We start from the raw sequence: 21,776 nt of genomic DNA on the forward strand, positions 1-21,776 counted from the left end.
GTCAAGCACACAACACAGATCTCCTCACCTTAAATCCCAAACACAAAGTAGAGGATAAAGGAATTTTTCTTCTCATCTTGTCCCAAGGGCAGGTAAACTGCTAGGGGACTTCCTCTTGCCCCAAGGACAGATAAACTGTTAGGGGACTTCCTCTTGCCCCAAGGACAGATAAACTGTTAGGGGACTTCCTCTGTTCGACCTGGTTGTGGCATGACCCAACACATCACACGCAAGCACATAAAAGGGCAAGCAAATAATCCTCATGTATAGTTGGTATGTAAGTACAAATAAACTATACAACTTCATAAAAAGGTCTTCATCCAAGTAATACATCTAACATGCATGTTAGCCCAAAACTTTGAAAAAGTTTAAAGAGGGCATCATAAACTTACATACAAATACATACGAGTGTGTACATATATACTTCAACCATCGTACGTATACCTTCGTACCTACACACCTCCTAAATATATATATATATATATATATACCTCTTCACCTCATAAACTCAAGTATGTGTATATTTATATATAGTTATATATATATATATATATATATGTCTCTATATAGATTTATTTTGTTATATATATGAACGCATATAAAAATATAAGTATCACACCGGTAGGTATAAAAAAAATATAACCCTACTCGCATTTCATGCTAAAAAAATACACCATTAAAAACGAATATCGTAACAAGAACTTCACAACTTCCTTTATAAAAATAATTATACCCGTTTAGCATGCACATTAGCCCGAAAGACTTAAAAACATTTAAAAGAGTGGGCTCAAGAACTCACCGGTTGCAAAGCTTCCAAATCCGCAAACTAACTGTCTCAAATCGCGTCCTTAAGTTAACCCTGTAACCAGATATCTTATGGTTACAATTCATTCCAATAGACAACGCGTAACCCAATCCGTTAACATTTTCGCGTCAGTCACCATACGAACCCATAAACGTGCACCCTCATCATCCGCGCACATCAAAATCAACAACCCATTCATCTCCTAGAACTTTTAGAACCATAAAATTTAGAAAAGAGAAATAAGGAGCATACTAGCTTGGTTGAATAGTTAAGATGTATGCTTGCTGTTTCATTTTCTTTTTCTTATTCTAGTCGAACAACACCAACAAGTTACTTTCCTTCACCTACATGCATAGCTACTTCATATATTTGTTCATTTAATTCCACATAGCCGCCATCCCCACACGATATCATGCATCCCCATAACTACATGCATCATTATTAAAGTCATGCACATCCTACAATCTTCACCATACCCATACATCAACACCACCTATCATTTACTTTGTATCATCATCACTTTAGTCGATTATATACTAATATACATCACAAGGATCCCATGCATTGATTTATTTCACATGTTCACGCAAACAGCAAACATCTCAACATCAATACATGCGCAACCCATCCAAGATTCCATGCCAAAGCCTACCTTAGCCCATTATTTTGTGTAGCAGCCTCATTATCATCCCCCATGCACTCTACAAAATCTAACAAAAACTCAAACCTACATATGGTTTAAAAGAACCAGCCATGTTGTGTTTTCAAAATCAATCCACATCATACTCGGATAATCAATCACAATCCAGCCCATAACTCCCTTCACTTCTAATCGTCACACCGTTCTCACCACAACCGGCCACCACGTGGCCGCCATCCCAACCGCCATCGTCGTGTATCATCTCCACATAGCCGCAAACCACCACCGCCATGAATCACATCAACATCCATAATCACTGTTGCCATCAGCAATCGAGCACCACATGACTGAACACCAGCGCAGCCTCCAACTTACACCGCCGTAAACACCGTCACCGTTCTTCGTCACTCCGCCATCACCGAACAACATCAACGCCATCACCGTACCATGCCAACCAAACCCCCCATCCTCAACGCCCCCTGTAGTCATCCCGAACCCGACCACCGTAATCGTTCAACCCATTCATCACCATCCCACACCATAATTATCACCACGTCTCGTCACCACCGCAACCACATCTGTTCACCGTGACAACCTATCTCCTCCGCCAAACACCGTCTTCATCTCTCTCCCACGACATAGCACTCTACGCAAAACCCGAATAAAACCGAGAGATAACATCTTGTGCACATGTGTAACAACTGGTATCACGTCCAAACCGTACATGGCAGTGTTGTCACAAGAAGAAACCATCTAGTTCATGGTAAATAGCATGGATGGGCTTAGTTGAGAAGAAGGAATAATCATGCAGGAGATAAACCTGGGAAATTTTGAATGAAGGTTCTTCATCCTTGGATTTCTTTGTGTATGTGGAACAAATATGAAAAGGCCGATAAAAGGAGGTGTCGGCTCTAGGGTTTTGAAAAGAAAAGGAATGATGTCACTGAATGTTTGGCGTGGAAAGGTTTTAAAGAAAGAGTGAAATAACTGTTTGTTGCATCAAAGCCCTTCTTGTTCTATTCATAAGGAAAAACCATCCCAAAGTTAATAAGACACACTTTAGATAATGACAATAGGCTCCCCATAGTTCTGTTTTGTGTGTTTCGCCACCAAGATTATTTGTATCACAGTACACCGGATCCTTCCAATCCATTAAATACAACCTCACGCGCCAAAACCTGTTAACCGGTCCACTAAAACAATCTAGATAATGGATTAAATCACTTCATTAGAATGGTAATATTTGGGATGTTACAAGATTGAGTACGAGCGAAACGATCCGATTATCAAGCGATGTACATTGCGCAAACCGACACTGGACAAAACTCTAAGACGACTCGAAAAACTAAAAACGACACTAAACGACACAAGACACGACACCTTGACGCAAATCACTTCTACCCCCTCCCGGCACCTTGCTCGCCCTCGAGCAATCCCAAGTGCCGAGATATCAAAACAACTCCGAAGTGTGGAAGCAATGGAAGCGAGGCGCGTAATTTTTGTGAAAAATGTGACCTTTATGTGAAAACCGCGCAACGCCTCCCCACACTTGAGGTGCATTCTGTCCTAACAAACGTCCGCGTCCAAATAGCATGATCAATAAGTCCGCGGACAAAACTTCCCCTATATAAGCTATCAAACCCCCAACCTCACGCCTCTCAAATCAATCAAAATGTCAAAACCAACCCGTGCCACCCGCTCCCTAGCACAATATTCAGAAAGGCGGAAATTTCGGATATGACAGACTTAGTATAAGACTTGATGCCACTCAATTGACACGACCGAACCGCACTTCACAATCTACTGACTAAACGACTAACAAAAATAAACTACACTAAGTACTGGACAACATGCAGACCAAACTGGACTCAACACTGACACATATACAAACTTCAGACGCGACTCGACACATAAGTGACCTGCAGACACACATGAACCCAATGAACTAACCTAAACTAGCATAAATAATGACTCGACCAACAGCACCGACTGACTCGACGCAACCAACTCAACTGAACAAAGAGCCGGACTTAAAACAGTAAGTAACCCGAAAAAATGAGCAAGAACCGTACCTGAGTCGATGAAAGATGCAAGAAAAATTCGACAGCGGTGAGGGGATTCGGAGATGGGTTGTCGGCGGCGAGTGGTTGAAGGGTGTGGTGGTTGCAGAAGGTGAATATTGGTTAAAGGTGGAAGTGGTGGGTGATCGGTGGCAGGGGCGATAGACGGTGGAACAGTGGGGGTATGGTGATGATTGGCAGAGAAGTGGGGATGTGAAAGGTGAGGTTGGGGATGGGTGATTGTAGTGGAGGGTTGGGGTAATCGCCGGAGGACGATGATGGTGGTGGACAGGTGGTTAATAGTGGTGATTGGTGGTGATGGAGGTGGCTATCGGCGGAGAAAAGTGGTAGACGGTGTGGTGTTTGTGAAATTGGGGATAGGAACTAGGGTTTTATTTTTTTTTTTCTGATTTACTATGTCACTCGCGTAGCGCGAGTGATATTGGTTAAGGGTTGGCGTTACGCGAGTGAAGGGGTCAGGTTGAAAGGTTCAAAGGCCAAAAGGGTCAAAGGTTCAAAAACTTGTTGGTGAACCCTTTAGGTCTCGCGTAGCGCGAGAGATATGGTTATAGGTGTCGCGCTACGCTAGTGGCCATTTTTCACAGAAGGTTTCGTGAAATTTCCACTTTCTTGCCTTAGAAAAATTTTGATGTTTTACCAACCCATTCCCAAATCATCCCAAAATATTTTCTAAGTATGGGACTTACCTGAAACCTCGTTTTCTTCAAATTTCCAGCTCCTCAAGGTACGTTTCCTGCAAAATTTCTCAAAAACACACAAGACGCAAACACAAAAACTACGAAAAACACGAGAAATAACGCAATTTACAAACGGTACAAACTCTACAAACGAAGCCTTACGCAATTACTGTTCGGCGAAGGTGGGTGGGTCCTCTAGAGGAATTTCTTCCTCTTCGGTAGAATCAATTGGACCTCCCAAGTAATGTTTCAAGCGATGGCCGTTTACTTTCCAAACTCCCTTATCTACTTCATCGTAGAGCTCAACCGTGCCGTACGGAAACACTTCTTTCACCACATACGGTCCATTCCATCTCGATTTCAATTTCCCTGCTATTAATTTCAAACGTGAATTGAACAAAAGTACCTTGTCACCTACCTTAAAATCCTTCAAACCTCGCAACCTCCTATCATGCAATGCCTTTGATTTCTCCTTGATACTCCAAGATCTTTCATAAGCGGCATCCCTCAATGCTTCCAACTCATGAATCTGGAAGAATCTCCTCCTTGCGGCTTCGGTAAGGTCAAGGTTTACGGTTTTCAATGCCCACAATGCCCTATGCTCTAATTCTACCGGAAGATGGCAAGCTTTGCCATACACGATCATAAAGGGTGTTGTGCCTAACGGTGTCTTATAGGCGGTACGGAATGCCCACAATGCGTCGTCAAGCTTTTCCGACCAATCCTTTCTACTTTTTCCTACCGTTTTTTCTAAGATTCTCTTCACCCCTCGGTTAGCATTCTCTACTTGGCCACTAGTTTGCGGGTGGTATGCGGTGGAAAGACGATGAGTGACACCGTAGCGTGCAAGTGCCTTTTCCATGGCGGAATTGCAAAAATGCGTGCCACGGTCACTTATGATAGCTTTAGGGATTCCGAAACGCGTGAACAACTTCTTAAGGAATCTCACCACCACTCGGGCATCATTGGTGGGCAAAGCTTGAGCTTCGACCCACTTTGAAACGTAATCAATGGCCACGAGGATGTACCTATTCCCACTTGAAGATGGAAAAGGTCCCATGAAGTCAATGCCCCATACGTCAAAGATTTCCAAGACTTGGATGGGATTTTGAGGCATTTCATCCTTGGATGAGATGTTGCCGGTACGTTGGCAACGGTCACAAGTCCTAACAAACTCTACGGCATCCTTAACTACCGTTGGCCAATAAAACCCACTATCAAAAACCTTTTGTGCCGTCACATTCGCTCCGTGATGGCCCCCCGTTAAACCCTCGTGCACATGTCTAAGGATGTCTAAACCATCCTCCTTTGAAACGCATCTCCTAAGCACTCTATCTCCACCTATCCTAAAGAGGTAAGGGTCGTCCCAAATATACTTCCTAGCCTCCCTAAGAAGCTTTTTCTTTTGTTGGTAGGACATACCCCTCACAAGATCTCCGGTTGCCAAATAGTTTGCCAAATCCGAAAACCATGGCAAACCCTCTACCTCGGCACTAACAAAATCTATGGTTTCGTGGGGAAAGGTATCTCCTATGGAATCCTCACGAACCTCCTCTCTCTTTGGATCCTCTAATCGTGACAAGTGGTCGGCGGCCACGTTTTCTGCTCCCTTTTTATCCTTAATTTCTATATCGAACTCGGAGAGCAAAAGAATCCATCTAATAAGACGCGGCTTTGCGTCTTTCTTTTGAAACAGAAATCGCAAAGCGGAATGGTCGGTGAACACGGTGGTTTTAGAAAGCACGAGATATGAGCGAAACTTGTCAAACGCAAACACTACGGCTAAGAGTTCCTTTTCCGTCGTGGTATAGTTCTCTTGAGCATCGTTTAGAGTTTTGCTCGCGTAGTAGATCGGATGAAAGTGTTTATCGACTATTTGACCTAGGACCGCACCTACGGCATAATCGCTTGCGTCACACATGAGCTCGAAAGGTAAGCTCCAATTGGGCGAAACAAGTATCGGGGCACTAACAAGTTTTTCTTTCAAGAAGTCGAACGCCTTGATGCACTCCTTGTCGAAGACAAAAGGTACATCCTTCTCTAAAAGCCTAGTCATCGGGCGTGTGATTTTGGAAAAATCCTTTATAAAACGCCTATAAAAGCCCGCATGACCCAAAAAGCTCCTAACGGACTTAACACTAGTAGGTGGAGGCAATCTACTTATGGTATCTATCTTGGCCCTATCCACCTCTATGCCTTCTCTCGACACCTTGTGTCCTAACACTATCCCCTCCGTCACCATAAAGTGACACTTCTCCCAATTCAACATAAGATTTGTCTCTATGCACCTCTTAAGCATCCTATCAAGATTAGAAAGACATTGGTCGAAAGTGGTGCCATAAAATGAGAAGTCATCCATGAAAACCTCCATGGAAGTCTCAAGCATGTCTTGGAATATGGCTACCATGCACCTTTGGAAAGTTGCCGGAGCGTTGCATAACCCGAAAGGCATGCGGCGATACGGATAAGTGCCGTAAGGGCATGTGAATGTCGTTTTATCTTGATCCTCCGGGGCGATGGGGATCTGAAAATAACCCGAAAATCCATCGAGAAAACAATAGAATTGTTGACCCGCTAGACGCTCCAACATTTGGTCAATGAATGGTAAGGGGAAGTGGTCTTTCCGGGTGGCGTCGTTTAACTTTCGATAATCTATGCATACACGCCAACCGGTAACGGTACGGGAAGGGATTAACTCGTTCTTTTCATTCATGATCACCGTCATCCCACCCTTTTTTGGGACGACTTGGGTCGGGCTAACCCATGGTGAATCGGAAATGGGGTAAATTACCCCGGCATCTAACAACTTAAGAACCTCTTTCTTAACAACCTCTTGCATGTTCGGATTAAGGCGCCTTTGAGGTTGCACCACCGGCTTATAGTCATCTTCCATGAGTATTCGGTGGGTACAATAGGCGGGGCTTATGCCCTTGATATCCGAAAGACGCCATGCAATGGCTTCCCTATTCACTCTCAACACCTCTAATAACCTACCCTTCTCTCCCTCCTCTAACTTAGACGAAATAATGACGGGATTCTCGGAACCCTCACCTAAGAAAGCATACTCTAAGTGGGATGGGAGGACCTTGAGTTCTAAAGGGGCGGGTTTCTCTATAGGAGTACTTTCACTCTCACTCTTAATTTCACTCAATTCTAGCACTTCGGGGACCCACTCGTCCTCGTCTACCTCTTTACTCTCACTAACAATCTCCTCTACCTTCTCAACTACCTCCTCTATCCTACTCTCGACTAGGTCGGCTCCACTAATGTAGTCAAAATGGTCAACACAAGATAAGAAAGACTCTATGAAATAGACCGAATGACAAGGACTACTAAGATCGTCAGAACCACTAGGGTGTTCCATGGAGCGTGCTATCTCGAAAGTCACCCTCTCCTCGCCGACTTGAAGTGTGATTTTCCCGTCGAAGACATCGATAATGGCATTGGCGGTACACAAGAATGGGCGTCCTAGAATGATGGGAACCTTTTCGTCGGCTTCCATATCAAGAACGACAAAGTCTACGGGGAAGACGAACTTATCCACTTTGACTAGAAGGTTTTCAATAATGCCTCGTGGATACTTAACGGACCTATCGGCTAGCGACAAAGACATGCGTGTAGGTGACAACTCTCCTAGACCTAACCTCTCATACAAAGAATATGGCATTAAGTTAATACTCGCTCCTAGGTCGGCTAGGGCCCTACACTCGGTATCACTCCCAAACAAGCACGGGATGATGAAAAGGACCGGATCCGTCAATTTTTCCGGAACCTTGTTCAACACTACGGCGGAACATCCTCCACTAAGGGGGATGTTAGAAACCTCTCCTAACCTATCCTTGCGTTTTAGAAGGTCTTTTAGGAACTTTGCATATTTGGGCATGGATTGGAGAGCTTCTATGAATGGAAGGTTGATCCTAAGTTGCTTAAAGATCTCTAAAAATTTCCCGTACTCTTTGGAATAGGTTTGATTTTTAAGGCGGGAAGGAAAGGGAGCACGGGAAATATCAACATTCGGTGAAGGAACGACTTGAACGGGTTTCTTTCCTACACTCTTCTCACTCGAAGGCGCCCCGGTGTGTGCGGTACTTGCTGGGATTAACCTAGGTTGCACTTTACCGGGCGCCTCCATTTCAATCTCTTCATCTACGGGTTCTTCCTCTTCTATCTCGACACTCTCGGGTCTCACTATCTCTCCTAAGGTCCTACCACTACGGGTCGAAATTGCCTTTAAAGAGCTAGATGGGTTGGGCTTTGTGTTGCCCGAAAATTGACCGGGAGGTCGTTCGTGCAACTGGCGTGCAATATCCCCAACTTGCCTTTGAAGGTCTAAGAAGTTTGAATGATTATTCTTTAAAAGCATAGCGTGGTCCTCTAAGGTACGTTGGGTAGCCTGGTCCTTAACCAATAATTGGGAAAGAAGGTCCTCTATCCTAGACAAACTACCCCCTGACCCCTCACTCTTAGGTTGAACCTCTTGGTTTGACCCCTCACCTCTAAACTGCCCCCCTGAACCTGAACTAGCAAATTGACCTGTTTGACCCGACCCCCCACTAGAATAAAAACCTGGCCCCCTACTTTGGTATTGACCTGACGGAAAACCTGGGGGGTTACCTGAGGAGCGATAATTATTAGCACGCCAATTAGAGTTACTATTGTTGAACGGGTTAGTTGGACCCCTATTTTGACCTGCTAAATACTCGACCTGCTCTAGGGTGATGGTTGGGCAATCTATGGTGTCATGTCCCCCTCTACAAACCTCGCATCTATCTACCTTCTTCTTAATTTCTAGCAACTCTTTGGTGATATAGTCAAGCTGAGATATTACCTTTGAGTCTGAAACGACTTGATTCACTCCTCGAGAAGATGAGGAGGTAATCACAGGATTGGAATTCCTGCCGGTAGCACTATGATCTATATCAGCATGAGCGAAGCTCTCAAAGAGGTCGTTGCAGTCAGCCACAGTTTTCTTTCCCATTAGGTGGCCTCCTGCGGATGTGTCGAATCGGGCCTTGCACTCAGGGGTAAGACCATTATAAAATTTTTCTACTAAGGCCCAATCCGACAGTCCATGTTGGGAACAACGCGAGAGCAATGTTTGAAACCTCTCCCATGCTAAGTGATAAGGTTCGTCAGGCTCCATTCTGAAGGAATGGATCTGATCTCGAAGGCGGGAGGCCTTCGCAGGTGGGAAATACTTAGCAAGGAAGGCATCTCTAAGTCCAGCCCAAGTGGTGTAAGTACCTGCCGGCTGCGAATCAAGCCAGGTGGCTGCGCGGCCAGCAAGCGAAAAGGGGAAGACTTGGAGATAGCGGGCATCAAGATTCACACCTTCGATGCCGAAGGTGCTACACAGACGGGTGAGACGGTTGATATGTGCTGGCGCGTCTTCATCATCACGACCGTGAAACTGACAAGAGTTGTTAATGGCAGTCATGATGTATGAAGGAATTTGCCAAGACTTATCATTGGTGATTTCAGGGAGGGTGATGGGTGAGTTTGCGGTAAAACCCGCGGTGGAACGCTGGTGGACAGTTTGGTTTTCGGCCATTTGGTGAACTGGTGGTGGACTAGGGTGACGGGAGGGTGGTGGGGAATTATGGGGTGATGACTTCGGGGTGAAGTCGTAGTTCAGTGGTTTAGATGGAAGTGTAGAGTCAGAAAGGGCTGAAGATGAAGTTGGGGGTTTTCGAACCTGAGGGATTGGTGTGGAGAAGGAAGACTTGTCAATTGGTGGCTTCACTGGTCCCTGCGAACGCGTGTGGGGCATGAACTGCAAAACCAAGAATAAAACAAGTAAGTCAACTCCAATAAAAGACTCAAAGAAATACGAAAAAGACACTAAAAGTACTTGGACTCCTACGACTCACAAACACACAAAAAGCACGTAACGATATCAGTTGAAATCCAAACAAAGCAGTTAACGCAATTGCCAAGAGATCCCCGGCAACGGCGCCAAAAACTTGATGTGGAAAAAGTAGTTCAACTAATTAAACTAAAATTACCCTAAATTAAGACTCAAGTAATAAAATCTAGACTCTTTAACCTGACTAAACTACTCACCGGCAAGTGTACCGGTCGACTCTAGCACAGAAAAGTAAGTCCGGATGTCGAACCCACAAGGACTCTATGAATTACGTTAACGACTAAACTTAGACTAGACACTGACACGATTAAACGAATATTGTGTTTGGAGGGGGGGGTTTACTAAAATCCTAAAATTGTGATTAAATTGAAATTAACTAAAAACACGAACGAAAACTAGGGGTTTGATTCAGATGAGATTAAGGACTACCTAGACTTGAATCCAGTTTAATTATGAATGGACTTCTAACGGTTTTATTGTTGTATGGAGCCGGGATCGTTAAATACTAAACCTTAAGGTATTTCAATGCTAAGACTTCCCGACCCTTCTCAGGAAGAAACCTAGGAAACCCTACAAGGCTGTTATGATTACCGACTGTTAGATTTCCTCTCAGTCCTCTAACGACTCTAAAAGTGCCCTAATATGACTATCTACCTCTCAGCGCGATAATCTAAGGCAATTCTAGGTTCTAACTTGGTTTACTAGACACAACTGCAATTAGGGAACTAACTTCGACTTCTCTCAAAATCTAATTTAGCTATATACTGCACCGCGACCTATTAACTAACTCGAGCCTCTCAGCGACAAGTTAAGCAGAATACTCACTTCTAATTATATTTTAGTTACTGTTTCTAAGGCTATCGGCCGATTTACCCAAAGATCACCCGAACCCGCAAGGATGCAAATAATCAACACAGATCTATTATGTGATAAAGACCGTCACTAAGATCTATGATCTATGTGAAACAGCAAATAATCCACAATCAAAAGTAAATACGCACACGCACCAAATCAGAATATCTAGAACACGTTACTTTCAAAATCAATCCATAGTCAAACAATAAAAACCGTTAAAAAATCCAAACTTTGATCAAACCATCATCTAGTCTAGGTAGTATCTAGGGTTTAGCCAAGAAACATGATGTTTAACATAAACAAATCAAATTCAAAACAAGAATTCATGATCAAAGTAGCGAAACAAGAAAATAATGAAAACCGGGAGATAAGACCCGAACAATCTTCTTTCCTACGCTCCGTGCTTCAACCGGATGATTCTTGCAAGCTAAATCACCTCGAAAAACTCAAAATCTGCTCTCCGAAGTCGCCTAGGGTTTCTTGGTTCGTGTGTTATGTCATAATGATGATTATCATTCTTTTTATACCAAACCCTAATCGATCCACAATCAGGCGCATCATTCATACCAGTCGCGTAGCGCGACTGGTCTCTCCTTTACGCTAGCGCTACGCTAGTGGCCAAAAGTCAGCATAAGTCAACGCTACCTCAGTCGCGTAGCGCGACTGAGCGTCCTGTTACCTTAGCGCTACGCTAGTGAGCATTTTTCACAGAATGTTTACTTCCAAGCTTAGCTCCAACTTCCAAAAACTTCAAAATTATTCTAACACTTTTATACATTGATTCCGGAACTTGACATTTGACACTTTAGCTCGATTTTGCTCCAATTTCAGCATTTTATGTATCAAGACCTGGAAAACGCAATGTAGATCAATAGCACGCAATTCTAAACTAAACTAAGCTAAAAATAACGATAAAACGTACAAACTATACACGATAAAAGTATGTATTTTGCAATACATCAATAGGATAAGAATTGAGTGAGTTATGCTCATTTTCGTGAAGAGGTGTCAATCTGCTCGAACCCTGATTTGCGGCTACGATTTGGGGGGGGGGGGGTTGAGAGTGTTTTAGTGTTGCAAAAGTGGTAGGGAGGCTGGTTATAAGTGGTATTTATAGGGGGGAGGATTAGGGTTAAGTTGGGTTGGCATTTAATACAAGTAGGTGAGAGTTTAAGCAATAAAAAAAGAGACAATTCAGCAATATATGGTTGATTTGCAAGGGCTGTTTGGCAGCTTATATATATATATATATATATATATATATATATATATATATATATATATATATATATACATATTATATATATATTTGTTGTTTAAATGATGTAAAGTGTATAAATAAGATGTACTTTATATATGGTTAACATGTCCTCCAATGTCTAGTGTGTATTGGACATGTATCAAGGTCTAAAGGTATATTAAACATGAATTAAAGTAAGAGTAAAAAAATATGTTATGCATAAGTATGTGTAACAAACCAATATGACAAGTATATACGACATGTGACTTGAGGTGTCAAATAAGCGTAAAGAACATGAATTTGCGTCTTCTAAAATATGACCAAATGTTTGTTTAAGAATCACGAACACATAGTAGTTGTTTGCGAGTTAATCTTCGTAAGTATGCATTAAGTATAAACAACATGAATTTCATATAAAAGATCAGTTTTTTACTACAACCGAAGTCTTGGATTTACAATGACTTAAAATGAATTATGATTACAAAGGAGACGGATTTCCGAAAGTAGAAATATACGACAAGTTTCTAATTAGGGAAAGTGCGGAAAATAGATTATATTTTTATAGAATAAGCTAGTGGTTTACAAAACACCATGATGTGTATATACTGATCTAACATGTTAATATTGTAATCTTGTTGTAACCCACTTGTATACATATGATAACATGTAAGCATCCATTATAACCCGACTTGTATTCATGTATATGAAAGTGGTTTGCAAAACACCATGATGTGCATGTACTGATCGTAACACGTGTACAAGTTAATAATTTAATATGGAATATACAAGTTAATATTGTAACACCGTATACCTGGGATAACATGTGTTACGCCTCTGTTATAATCTTGGTTTAACCCAACATGGTGTCATGTATAAGCTAGGGGTTTCCAAAACACCATGATTTGTATATACATACTGTAACATGTGTTACGCGCCTGACATGTATAACGTGTGTTAAGCCTCTATTATAACGTGTGTTAAGACTTCCAGAATGGATGCATAAACTCCAATAGTAACTTAATAACAACATAGTATACCTGATATAACGTGTGTTAAGCCTCTTTTACAACGTGTGTTAAGACTTCCAGAATGTGTTAAGTCCATACCGTTTTAACATCATGTACTAGACAAAACAATAAGACTCTCATATTACATATTACTAGTAAACGAAAATACATAACACTAAGAAAAATGGTGGGCCGTTTACTATACCCATAACGGTACAACTGATATAACGTGTGTCAAGGCTCTATCATAACGTGTGTTAAGACTTTCAGCAAGTTACACATAACATGTGTTAGAGATTAATGTACTGGTAAACTTGTAAAAAGCTACATTGCCTACAAGCAAGTTACACAAAAATGGATGCATAGAGCCCAAAAGCAACACAAATATGCTGAGGTCGACTTCAGGGCAGAAGTTCGGAAGGCCAGAACATTTTTAACAACACGTCCTAGACAAAATAATAAGAGTCTCACATTACATATTACTAGTAAACGAAAACACAGATCACTAAGAAGCGGTGGAGCTTCCATTGACGGTCTGTCTTTGCTATTTATATGCTACCTTTGCTGACTCATCTCTTGCATAAACTCCATTAACATACTCCAACAAGCTGGTCATTAACATATATAACAAAGGGTTGTTACATATGTAGCTGTAAAAAAATGTAACATGTGTAGCTACGGGTTGTAGTAACAGGATATGCCATCTAGTAGAATCACCACCTGGTAAGGATGAAAAAAAAAAGACAAACATTTTATTGAAAATAACATCACCGAAAATCAAAGAACTCATAAAAAAAAACTCAAAAGTAATGAATCTAACATCAAATCTGCTTCAAACCCATATGTTTGAAACACATATAGATCTGAAACAACTAAGAAGACCGGATTTTTGAAGAAAGAAATTGGGCACACAAAAATTTCTTCGTGGTCTTGATTTAAAATTTTGAAATAAACAAACGAAGCTCTGAATTTAAATCTATCAAATATCATAAAAAGTATAAATTTAAACAAATTACATAAATAACAAAAATAAGATCTTTAAACATGTTTCTCTCACACACATTTGTGCGTGTGTTCTTGGTGTCCAGATGAACAAGATGAATATTGTTGTTTCTCTCTCCAAAATATCAGTTTTCTCTCTCTAAAAACAGAATTAAAGATGTGATGAGAGCAACACCTTACTTTCTTTTCTTGGAGAGCTTCGATAATTGCTTCGATCCTCAGATTTGGTGGCTTCAATAGAAAGGAATGAGTATAAGATCTACATCTAGGTCTTTGAGAAATGGTTTGTTCAAATCTGATAAAATTGAAAAAAAAAGTCGGTGTGTGAAATGCCATATATATATATGGAGTAATCACCAAGTCGGTTGTAAAGTTTGCTCCTAAAGAGGGCTCTTTTGGTGTAACCTGCTGGACATGTGTCGCTTTTATTGGTGCATATTAAATTACACACTCTAGTACACATGTCATCTTTTATTGGTTAGAAAATGTTTAGAGTTGAAAATAATCTAGTCAAATGTCCATTTTGGTGGTCAACACATCCATCTTGGTGATTCAAACTGGTAATTGAAATTGATGCATCCCATGCTTGCATTAGATTTCTCTTTTGAATGGAAGATATCTTCAGATAATCTATATAATCTGATGTATTTGTGACAACCATAGATTCAAGCTGGATTGTTTGTTACCGTCTTTTTTCTTCTTCCTCTTTCTTGATTTTGTGCCCATGACAGGTGCAGCGAACCCCTTGTCACCCGCGAATCGCGATCTTGTGGGAATGTGTTTATTGCGTCAAAGGAATGTAAAGAGGGAACAAGAACTCAATCACTGTTTTCGTCTTTTGGATAACGTGCTTAGAAATCTTCGAGTTAATAATCGATCTAAGGATGACGATGATCATCAATAGTGGATCAAAGATATACACTAATCAATCAAACACTTTCAGTATAGAAATAAAACCGTTAAAACTGGACTGTGATATATGTGAGTATATATATTTATTATCAATCAAACGCTTTCAGTATAAAAATAAAACTGTTAAAACCGGACTGTGATATGTATATATACACTTTATTAAATAAGGTAACACAAGGACCCATTTATTTAAATATCCTTTTATGATTAAAACAATACATATTTAAATACCCAACCCCAACCCCTCGGGTGTATATATGTTTACGCGCACCGTGAAATAAATCTCCATGCAATACAAACCCTAAAGTATCAGATCGAACTTGTCTCAGTCTCGGAGATGGAAGGAGGCGTAGGTACGTAATTTATTTATGCGATAAAGGTCTGCTTTCGTGTGTGCATAATAATAAACCTTTCGTTCAATAAATTTTTACTTTTGTTTTTCATCATGTTTTTTTCTGAACAATTTATATATTTGTATACAAAATCTCTAAATCGCCCTTGTGAAGATCATGTCAAAATCCCACCCGAAACCGCTGCTGCCTATGGTTACCCCTAGTTTCTTCGAGTGTGTGTGTATCTGTGTTTTGTTTTGGACAATTGGATTCGGTTGCTGTTTGTTGATTGTTTTAAATTTGAATAGTTTTGATCTTTTATTCATCATGTAAAATAATTTGATTCTTATGGTTATATTGAGTAACTATATACATTGTATTTTTTTTTTATCATGTTTCTGTTTAACAATTTATAATTAATAGGTACCAAAGCTCCAGAGAGGCCTGAATATGTGAATTTATCAGAATATCCACCTGGTACAGGTAATGATGGAACCCACAGTTAAGAATATTTTTTTTTTCTATCCTAAAAGTGAGAAAAAGGTAGATTTCTGAAGCAAAAACATGAGAAATGATTAATAAATTAAATCAGATATCGAGTACGAGCTACACTACGATGGATGTCGTGTTGTTTCAAAAGTACCGAGATGGGCTCACGAGAAGTGGCTTCTCAAGTATCAGAATGCGGGTGATCCGGAGGAAGATCACCCGCAGGGTACCATCCCTCCTGAAGACACCTCACCAAGTAAAATCTTGAAACCTTAATTATGTGAAACCTTGTGCAACCTTAATTATTATGTTAATTAATAGGTGGAAAGCGCCGTTGTGAGGATCATCCAAACTCTGCGTCAGCAACTGCTGCTGCTGCTTCTTCTAGTAAACACTTGTTTGGTTTGGTTGGGTTGGGTTGGGTTGTATAACGTATTAAGATGTAGAGGAACTTGATCCAAAATCTCTTTGTTTTCCTTGTTATAAATTTTGTTTTTGTTGAACAACTTGCATATTTATGCTTAATAGGTGCCATGGTTTTAAAAAACGGTTGATGCGTGCGCCTCGAGGCACGCCTCAGGGATTTTCTATTGTATGTGCGCCCAGAGGGGGCGCCTCAAGGGTTTTGATATTTGTTTTTGATGTTTTTGACTTTTTGTGTCAATTTCAAGCATTTTATGTCTTTTTTATGTGTGTTTTCGATGAATTTGATGATGAATTTAGTTAGTATTATTATTTTTATAAGATATATAATTTTATATTTATTTTTTAATTCCGCCTCGGTTCGCCTCGAGGCTTATGCCTCGTGAGGCGAAGGGAAAACGCCTCGAAACTCGTTTCCGTTCTATTAAACCTTGATAGGTGCAAAAGCTCTTCTTGTTGAGGTTCCTTCAGAAACTGTTGCTGCCTATGGTAACCACCCAATGTGTGTGTGTGTATTTGTGTTTTGTTGTTGATAATCGAATTCAGTTGTTGTTTTAGAGAGAGAGAGAGAGAGAGAGAGAGAGCGCTTGGTTTTAAAAATTGAGAGGCACACAAAAGCGACGAGGTCTAAAACTGAGGCGCGAAGCGCAAAATGCAAAAGCGGCGGACCTTTAGTACCCGGGGCACAAGCTAATTATATATATATCTTTTTTTATATATCTCATAGGTTTTTAGTTTTCCCTACCCAAAATATAGCTATAAGTAAGGTACAACAGTTGGATGCAAAAAACGCCTCGGGTACCAGAGGCGCACGCCTCAGGCCAAAAAAGCCCAGAAAAATCCCAATAAACCGCGCCTTTTTGGCACTTCTTGTAATTACTCTAGGCGCTGAGCGAACAAGTATGGTGAACAAGTTCCATGTAGTGATTTTGTCTAACCATTAGTCAAGATATTTGGATAAATTAATCTTGTTTTGTTAATTAATAGGTGGAAAGCGCCCCTGTGTGGATCAACCATCAGAAACTGCTGATGATGATGATGCCTTTGGTAAACACTTGTTCGGTTGGGTTCTAAAGAATATTAAGATATAGAGGGGACTTGACCCAAAATCTTTTTGTTTCTCTTAGCATATTTTTTTATTATGTTTCTGCTGAAAAATTTATATATTTGTACTTGATAGATATACACGCTATAAAGCGCCTTTGGGAGGCTGATGTCGAGATCCCATCAGAAACTGCTGCTGCCTATGGTAACCACTCGTTTCTTCGGGTGTATATATGTACTTGTGTTTTGCTCTTTGACAGTTGAACAACTTTTAAAGTTGTTCCATTGTTATATAAGTTTGTTCAACCAAATATAAGGCGGTTTTGTATGACATATATTATATATATGCATTTTTTTGTATAGTTGTTGACAGCTAAATTGAATTGCGGTTATTGTGTTTGTTACTAAAGCTGAAATGATCCGCTTGGAACCAGCATTCGCATATGTATTTCCAGATTTATATTCATATCATGATTATCCCGGTAACAATTAAATCCACTCCTTAAGCTTGAGTTTCGTATTCTTGGCTTGTAAGATATTTCATATTCGTCATTAGTTTTACTGGGAGTTAAACAACTTAACAATATATACAACTGAATTTGGTATATAAATAACGAACCGTGATCTGAATCTCAGATAGGTACAGATTCTGTGTGAAGGACGGTCGCACAGTTGTTAAACTAAACAAATGGGCTGGACCCAGAGTACCCGGTATCACTTCTAAAGTGGAGGATCCATCAGCTGGTAACACTTTTTTTTTTTTTTTTGCTATGACACTTATGGTTGGTTATATTGATCATAACATAACTTGTTTATATTGCTTTTGCTTGCTTTCATTTCTGTTGGTTATTAGGTGCCAAAGTTGAAAATCATCTGTCGCCAGCAGATTCTTAAATTTACGGATCCTTTGGGTTGCAAGTATACTTGTTAATATTTCAAATGTTTTGGTCAAATCCGGTATCATCACTTTGGCTTTTAGTTTTTCATGGGTATATATAGATTAGTTTTTTCCACAAAGTTCACTGGGTTTGAAGGTGTGACAGTTTGATGTTTCATGTCGAGTCATGCGTGTTAATGTAACCAATTAGGCGCTTTCTTGACTTGTTAATCCATTGCACACAACCATGACACTTTATGAATGTTAAGGTAGTCAGAATTAGATACGCGATTTGAATGCTAGTCCAAGTCCAACTGAATTCTATACTCGATCACAATCGCATTCTCTTCTCGCATCTTGTTAACTTCGACTGTCTCACACAAAGCCGAACCGAGTTTGGTCTTCCTTAGAACGATTTTTTATAAAAGTGTTTAAAGTTCAAATCATTGAAATTTAGGAAAATTGGTTTTTAATAAACCAACCTTTGCCCCATTGGTAAATAATAATCCAACCTACAGAATTGGTATATAATAATCCTACCTATCAACATGTTGGTACTCAATGAACTTCCGTTAGTTTTTTTTAACTGAAGTTAGTTTTTAAGTTTTATTTATTACACAAACAGTCCCTGTAGTTGTAATTTACTAGTTTTAACTATGAGTTAATAGCCAAAATGGTCCCTGAGGTTAATAGCCACAGCACCGCCGCCACCACCACCACCACCACCGCCGCCACCGCCACAGCACCGCCACCACCGCCACCACCGCCACAGCACCGCCACCACCACCACCACCGCACCGCCACCACCACCACCGCACCGCCACCACCGCAACGTTTTTTTTTTCACCACCCAAACTGAACACTATTATTATTATTATTATTATTATTATTATTATTATTATTATTATTATTATTATTATTATTATTATTATTATTATTATTATTATTATTATTATTATTATTTTGAATCGTCTTTGTAATTCGCTTTCGTAAATTCCTTGTCGTTGTATTATGTATAATCTCAAAAATGACTCAACAGGGAAGGAAATAATATACCGAACAAGAATGACGTGACTTCCTGATGTATCCCGGTGACGTCTCAAAACCTCCGGCTAGTTCCGGCGAGAGCTCCTTGTCCCAACGGTGGACGTGCAAGGTTCCAGCAAGCTGTGCGGGGGTTTCGAAGGGTGTGTAGGTTGAGCGTTGGCGAAAAATGTTACTGGGGTGGTTCGTAATGTTATCCCAGCGATCGAAACAGAGAATGTTCATGCCGTTTTATAATGTTCGAGCTTAAAAAGGAAAGTTGTTGAATCGTGGAATGAGAGGGACACGATTAAAGCCAGGTTCATGCAATCTTATAAAAAGAAACGCGGAATTTACAGCTCATTATCGATCAATTAGTTTGTTACCAAGTTTACAAAGTTTAGTCGCTTGCTTTGGGCTATATTCGGAAACGCGGTGAAAAAAAAAAACGTTGCGGTGGTGGTGGTGGTGGAGGTGCGGTGGTGGTGGTGGTGGTGGCGGTGGTGGTGGTGGTGGTGCTGTGGCTATTAACCTCAGGGACCATTTTGGCTATTAACTCATAGTTAAAACTTATAAATTACAACTACAGGGACTGTTTGTGTAATAAATAAAACTTAAAAACTAACTTCAGTTAAAAAAAACTAACGGAAGTTCATTGAGTACCAACATGTTGATAGGTATGATTATTATATACCAATTCTGTAGGTTGGATTATTATTTACCAATTGGGCAAAGGTTGGTTTATTAAAAACCAATTTTCCTTGAAATTTTAAGCTACTAAAAAACATTAGCGGCGTAGACTTGGTTAACAAACAATACATCACAAGGAATTTACTTCTCAAACTTACCCTTCAATTTCGGTTAGTGACAATCATGACCCAATTTTCAAACAATGAGTTGATTTGAATAGATCATATTGGACTAATTTTGGTCACCTCAATAAGAAACAAAACGTACAATTATTTATCAACTTTAAAAAGGTCCAAATTGGTTAGGTTTCACGGTGTGGGGCTCGGCGAGGCCCGTCGTGACCCAAACACCATTTCCACCCCCCGGCGGCGTCCTAATCGTCTCCCTCTCGACGTTGGAGACGCTGGCTACAAGACAAAACATCACCTCCTTCTTCTCACACACACATATACATACAACTCATATATATATATATATATTTTAGGTCCATCCCCAACTTCCTTAGTTTCATCCCTTTACCCCATCCTCACACCCATCCTACGTGGCGCTGACGTGGAGGGTCATCCTCCAAGGATGAGCCTCTCCTTACCGTCTAGCCTAACACCACTCACTACCACTCTTTGTCTCCACCACCGCCTCCACAACCAATTGTCGCCGCTGCCATCATTACCAACGCCACCTTTGTCCCCGCCGCCTCCACTACCACCACCTAGTAGCACAAGACCGTAGGGAATACTCCTACCATGTGATTTTTCAGGGGTGGGGACTACTAGGGTATGACAAGTAAGAGATATGGTACATTTAGCCTAACCGAATACTCTTATAGTTTATTTTACATTTGCATATATGCACATATTGTCTGCTACAAAGTCAAAGTCTCTTAAATCTAGTAATGGTACACAAATACAATGGATTGCAAAATATAACATAATGTCAAGAAATATAACACGACGGTGAGGTAAAAAAACACAACGAATCGCAAAAAAAAAAAAAACGACGAAAATAGAAAAATACTATTAGGGGTAGAAATTCTGGTCTGGTATCCCGAGTTTCAGTTAGGGATCCTGGATCTCATAATAGGTAATATGACCAGAAACTAACGATATTGATTTGATATTCGCTCTAATTATTTTATATGTCTCAACAAGTATATTAGGAAACGACTAAGTCAATACTAATAATCGGATAGTGGAAACTATATATGATTAGGGATCCCGGATTATCTGAACGCTCTTGATATCTTGAATACTGTTATTATTAACGATTGTTTATGTGACTCCCACTCGCGGGAATGGTCATACGACCAAGTCTCAACCCCAAGAATCAGAGTATTTGTTGATATGCACGTGAGAAAGAATTGGATAGAGTATACAACAGTCACAAATGAAGACCGAGTATTGTCCGGGAATCCCAACAAGTTAGATCTTATCTTGTATTTATAGCGCTTGTGGATTGATAGGAAACACAAACAACACTCTAGCAAACTACAACATTAAGTTTGGTCTATTTGTATTTATGCAATTTTAGGTATTAGATTATTGATAAAAGAAAATTGTAGAAAAAATTAGAATGATTTTATTTACACCTAACTTTTGCTATTGACACAAAGTGATGTGACATTAATAAATTCAAATTTGTGTTTTTCTTTTATAACTTCCAATATATGATGTTTTATTAAAAAACGAATACGGTTTATGATCTGCTTATTTTTATCTACATATTGATATAAATTTATAAAAAACGGAATATAAAATTTTATAACAACTTATAAAACGTTATATTTGATACGGCTTCGTTTTTTATAAAATTTATA

At 40.1% G+C, this 21,776-nt stretch overlaps 2 protein-coding genes and 1 long non-coding RNA gene across 4 annotated transcripts in view; 1 reads left to right on the forward strand and 2 right to left on the reverse strand.

Annotated features, from left to right (window-relative positions):
- Window positions 1-8,566, reverse strand: part of LOC118482762 — a 46,527-nt gene extending 37,961 nt beyond the window's left edge. Inside the window, exons 1-4 of the mRNA XM_035978419.1 lie at window positions 8,307-8,566; window positions 7,289-7,466; window positions 5,503-5,887; window positions 4,623-5,379 (exon numbers count right to left, since the gene is read on the reverse strand). Coding sequence (XP_035834312.1) covers window positions 4,623-5,379; window positions 5,503-5,887; window positions 7,289-7,466; window positions 8,307-8,566 — 1,580 coding nt within the window. The remainder of the gene's footprint in view (window positions 1-4,622; window positions 5,380-5,502; window positions 5,888-7,288; window positions 7,467-8,306) is intronic.
- A 4,879-nt stretch (window positions 8,567-13,445) lies between these two features.
- On the reverse strand, window positions 13,446-14,342 carry LOC110883551. The gene is made up of 2 exons (XR_002560506.1): window positions 14,233-14,342; window positions 13,446-13,891 (listed from the first exon to the last, which is right to left on the reverse strand). It is a non-coding gene; the product is annotated as an uncharacterized LOC110883551 (long non-coding RNA).
- A 1,018-nt stretch (window positions 14,343-15,360) lies between these two features.
- LOC110883550 lies at window positions 15,361-18,586 on the forward strand. Of its 2 annotated transcripts, XM_022131273.2 has the most exons (9): window positions 15,361-15,438; window positions 15,841-15,900; window positions 16,010-16,162; window positions 16,228-16,293; window positions 17,317-17,376; window positions 17,510-17,578; window positions 17,784-17,855; window positions 18,010-18,117; window positions 18,227-18,586. In XM_022131273.2, exons 1-9 carry the CDS (start codon window positions 15,423-15,425, stop codon window positions 18,265-18,267), a joined length of 645 nt encoding a protein of 214 aa, XP_021986965.1. In that variant the 5' UTR covers window positions 15,361-15,422; the 3' UTR covers window positions 18,268-18,586. The 2 variants fall into 2 exon arrangements, with proteins under 2 accessions (XP_021986965.1, XP_021986967.1); XM_022131275.2 differs by lacking the exon at window positions 16,228-16,293.
- Window positions 18,587-21,776: the final 3,190 nt, after the last annotated feature.

The sequence above is a fragment of the Helianthus annuus genome, chromosome 10 (genome assembly GCF_002127325.2).
Source record: "Helianthus annuus cultivar XRQ/B chromosome 10, HanXRQr2.0-SUNRISE, whole genome shotgun sequence".
NCBI lineage: Eukaryota > Viridiplantae > Streptophyta > Magnoliopsida > Asterales > Asteraceae > Helianthus > Helianthus annuus.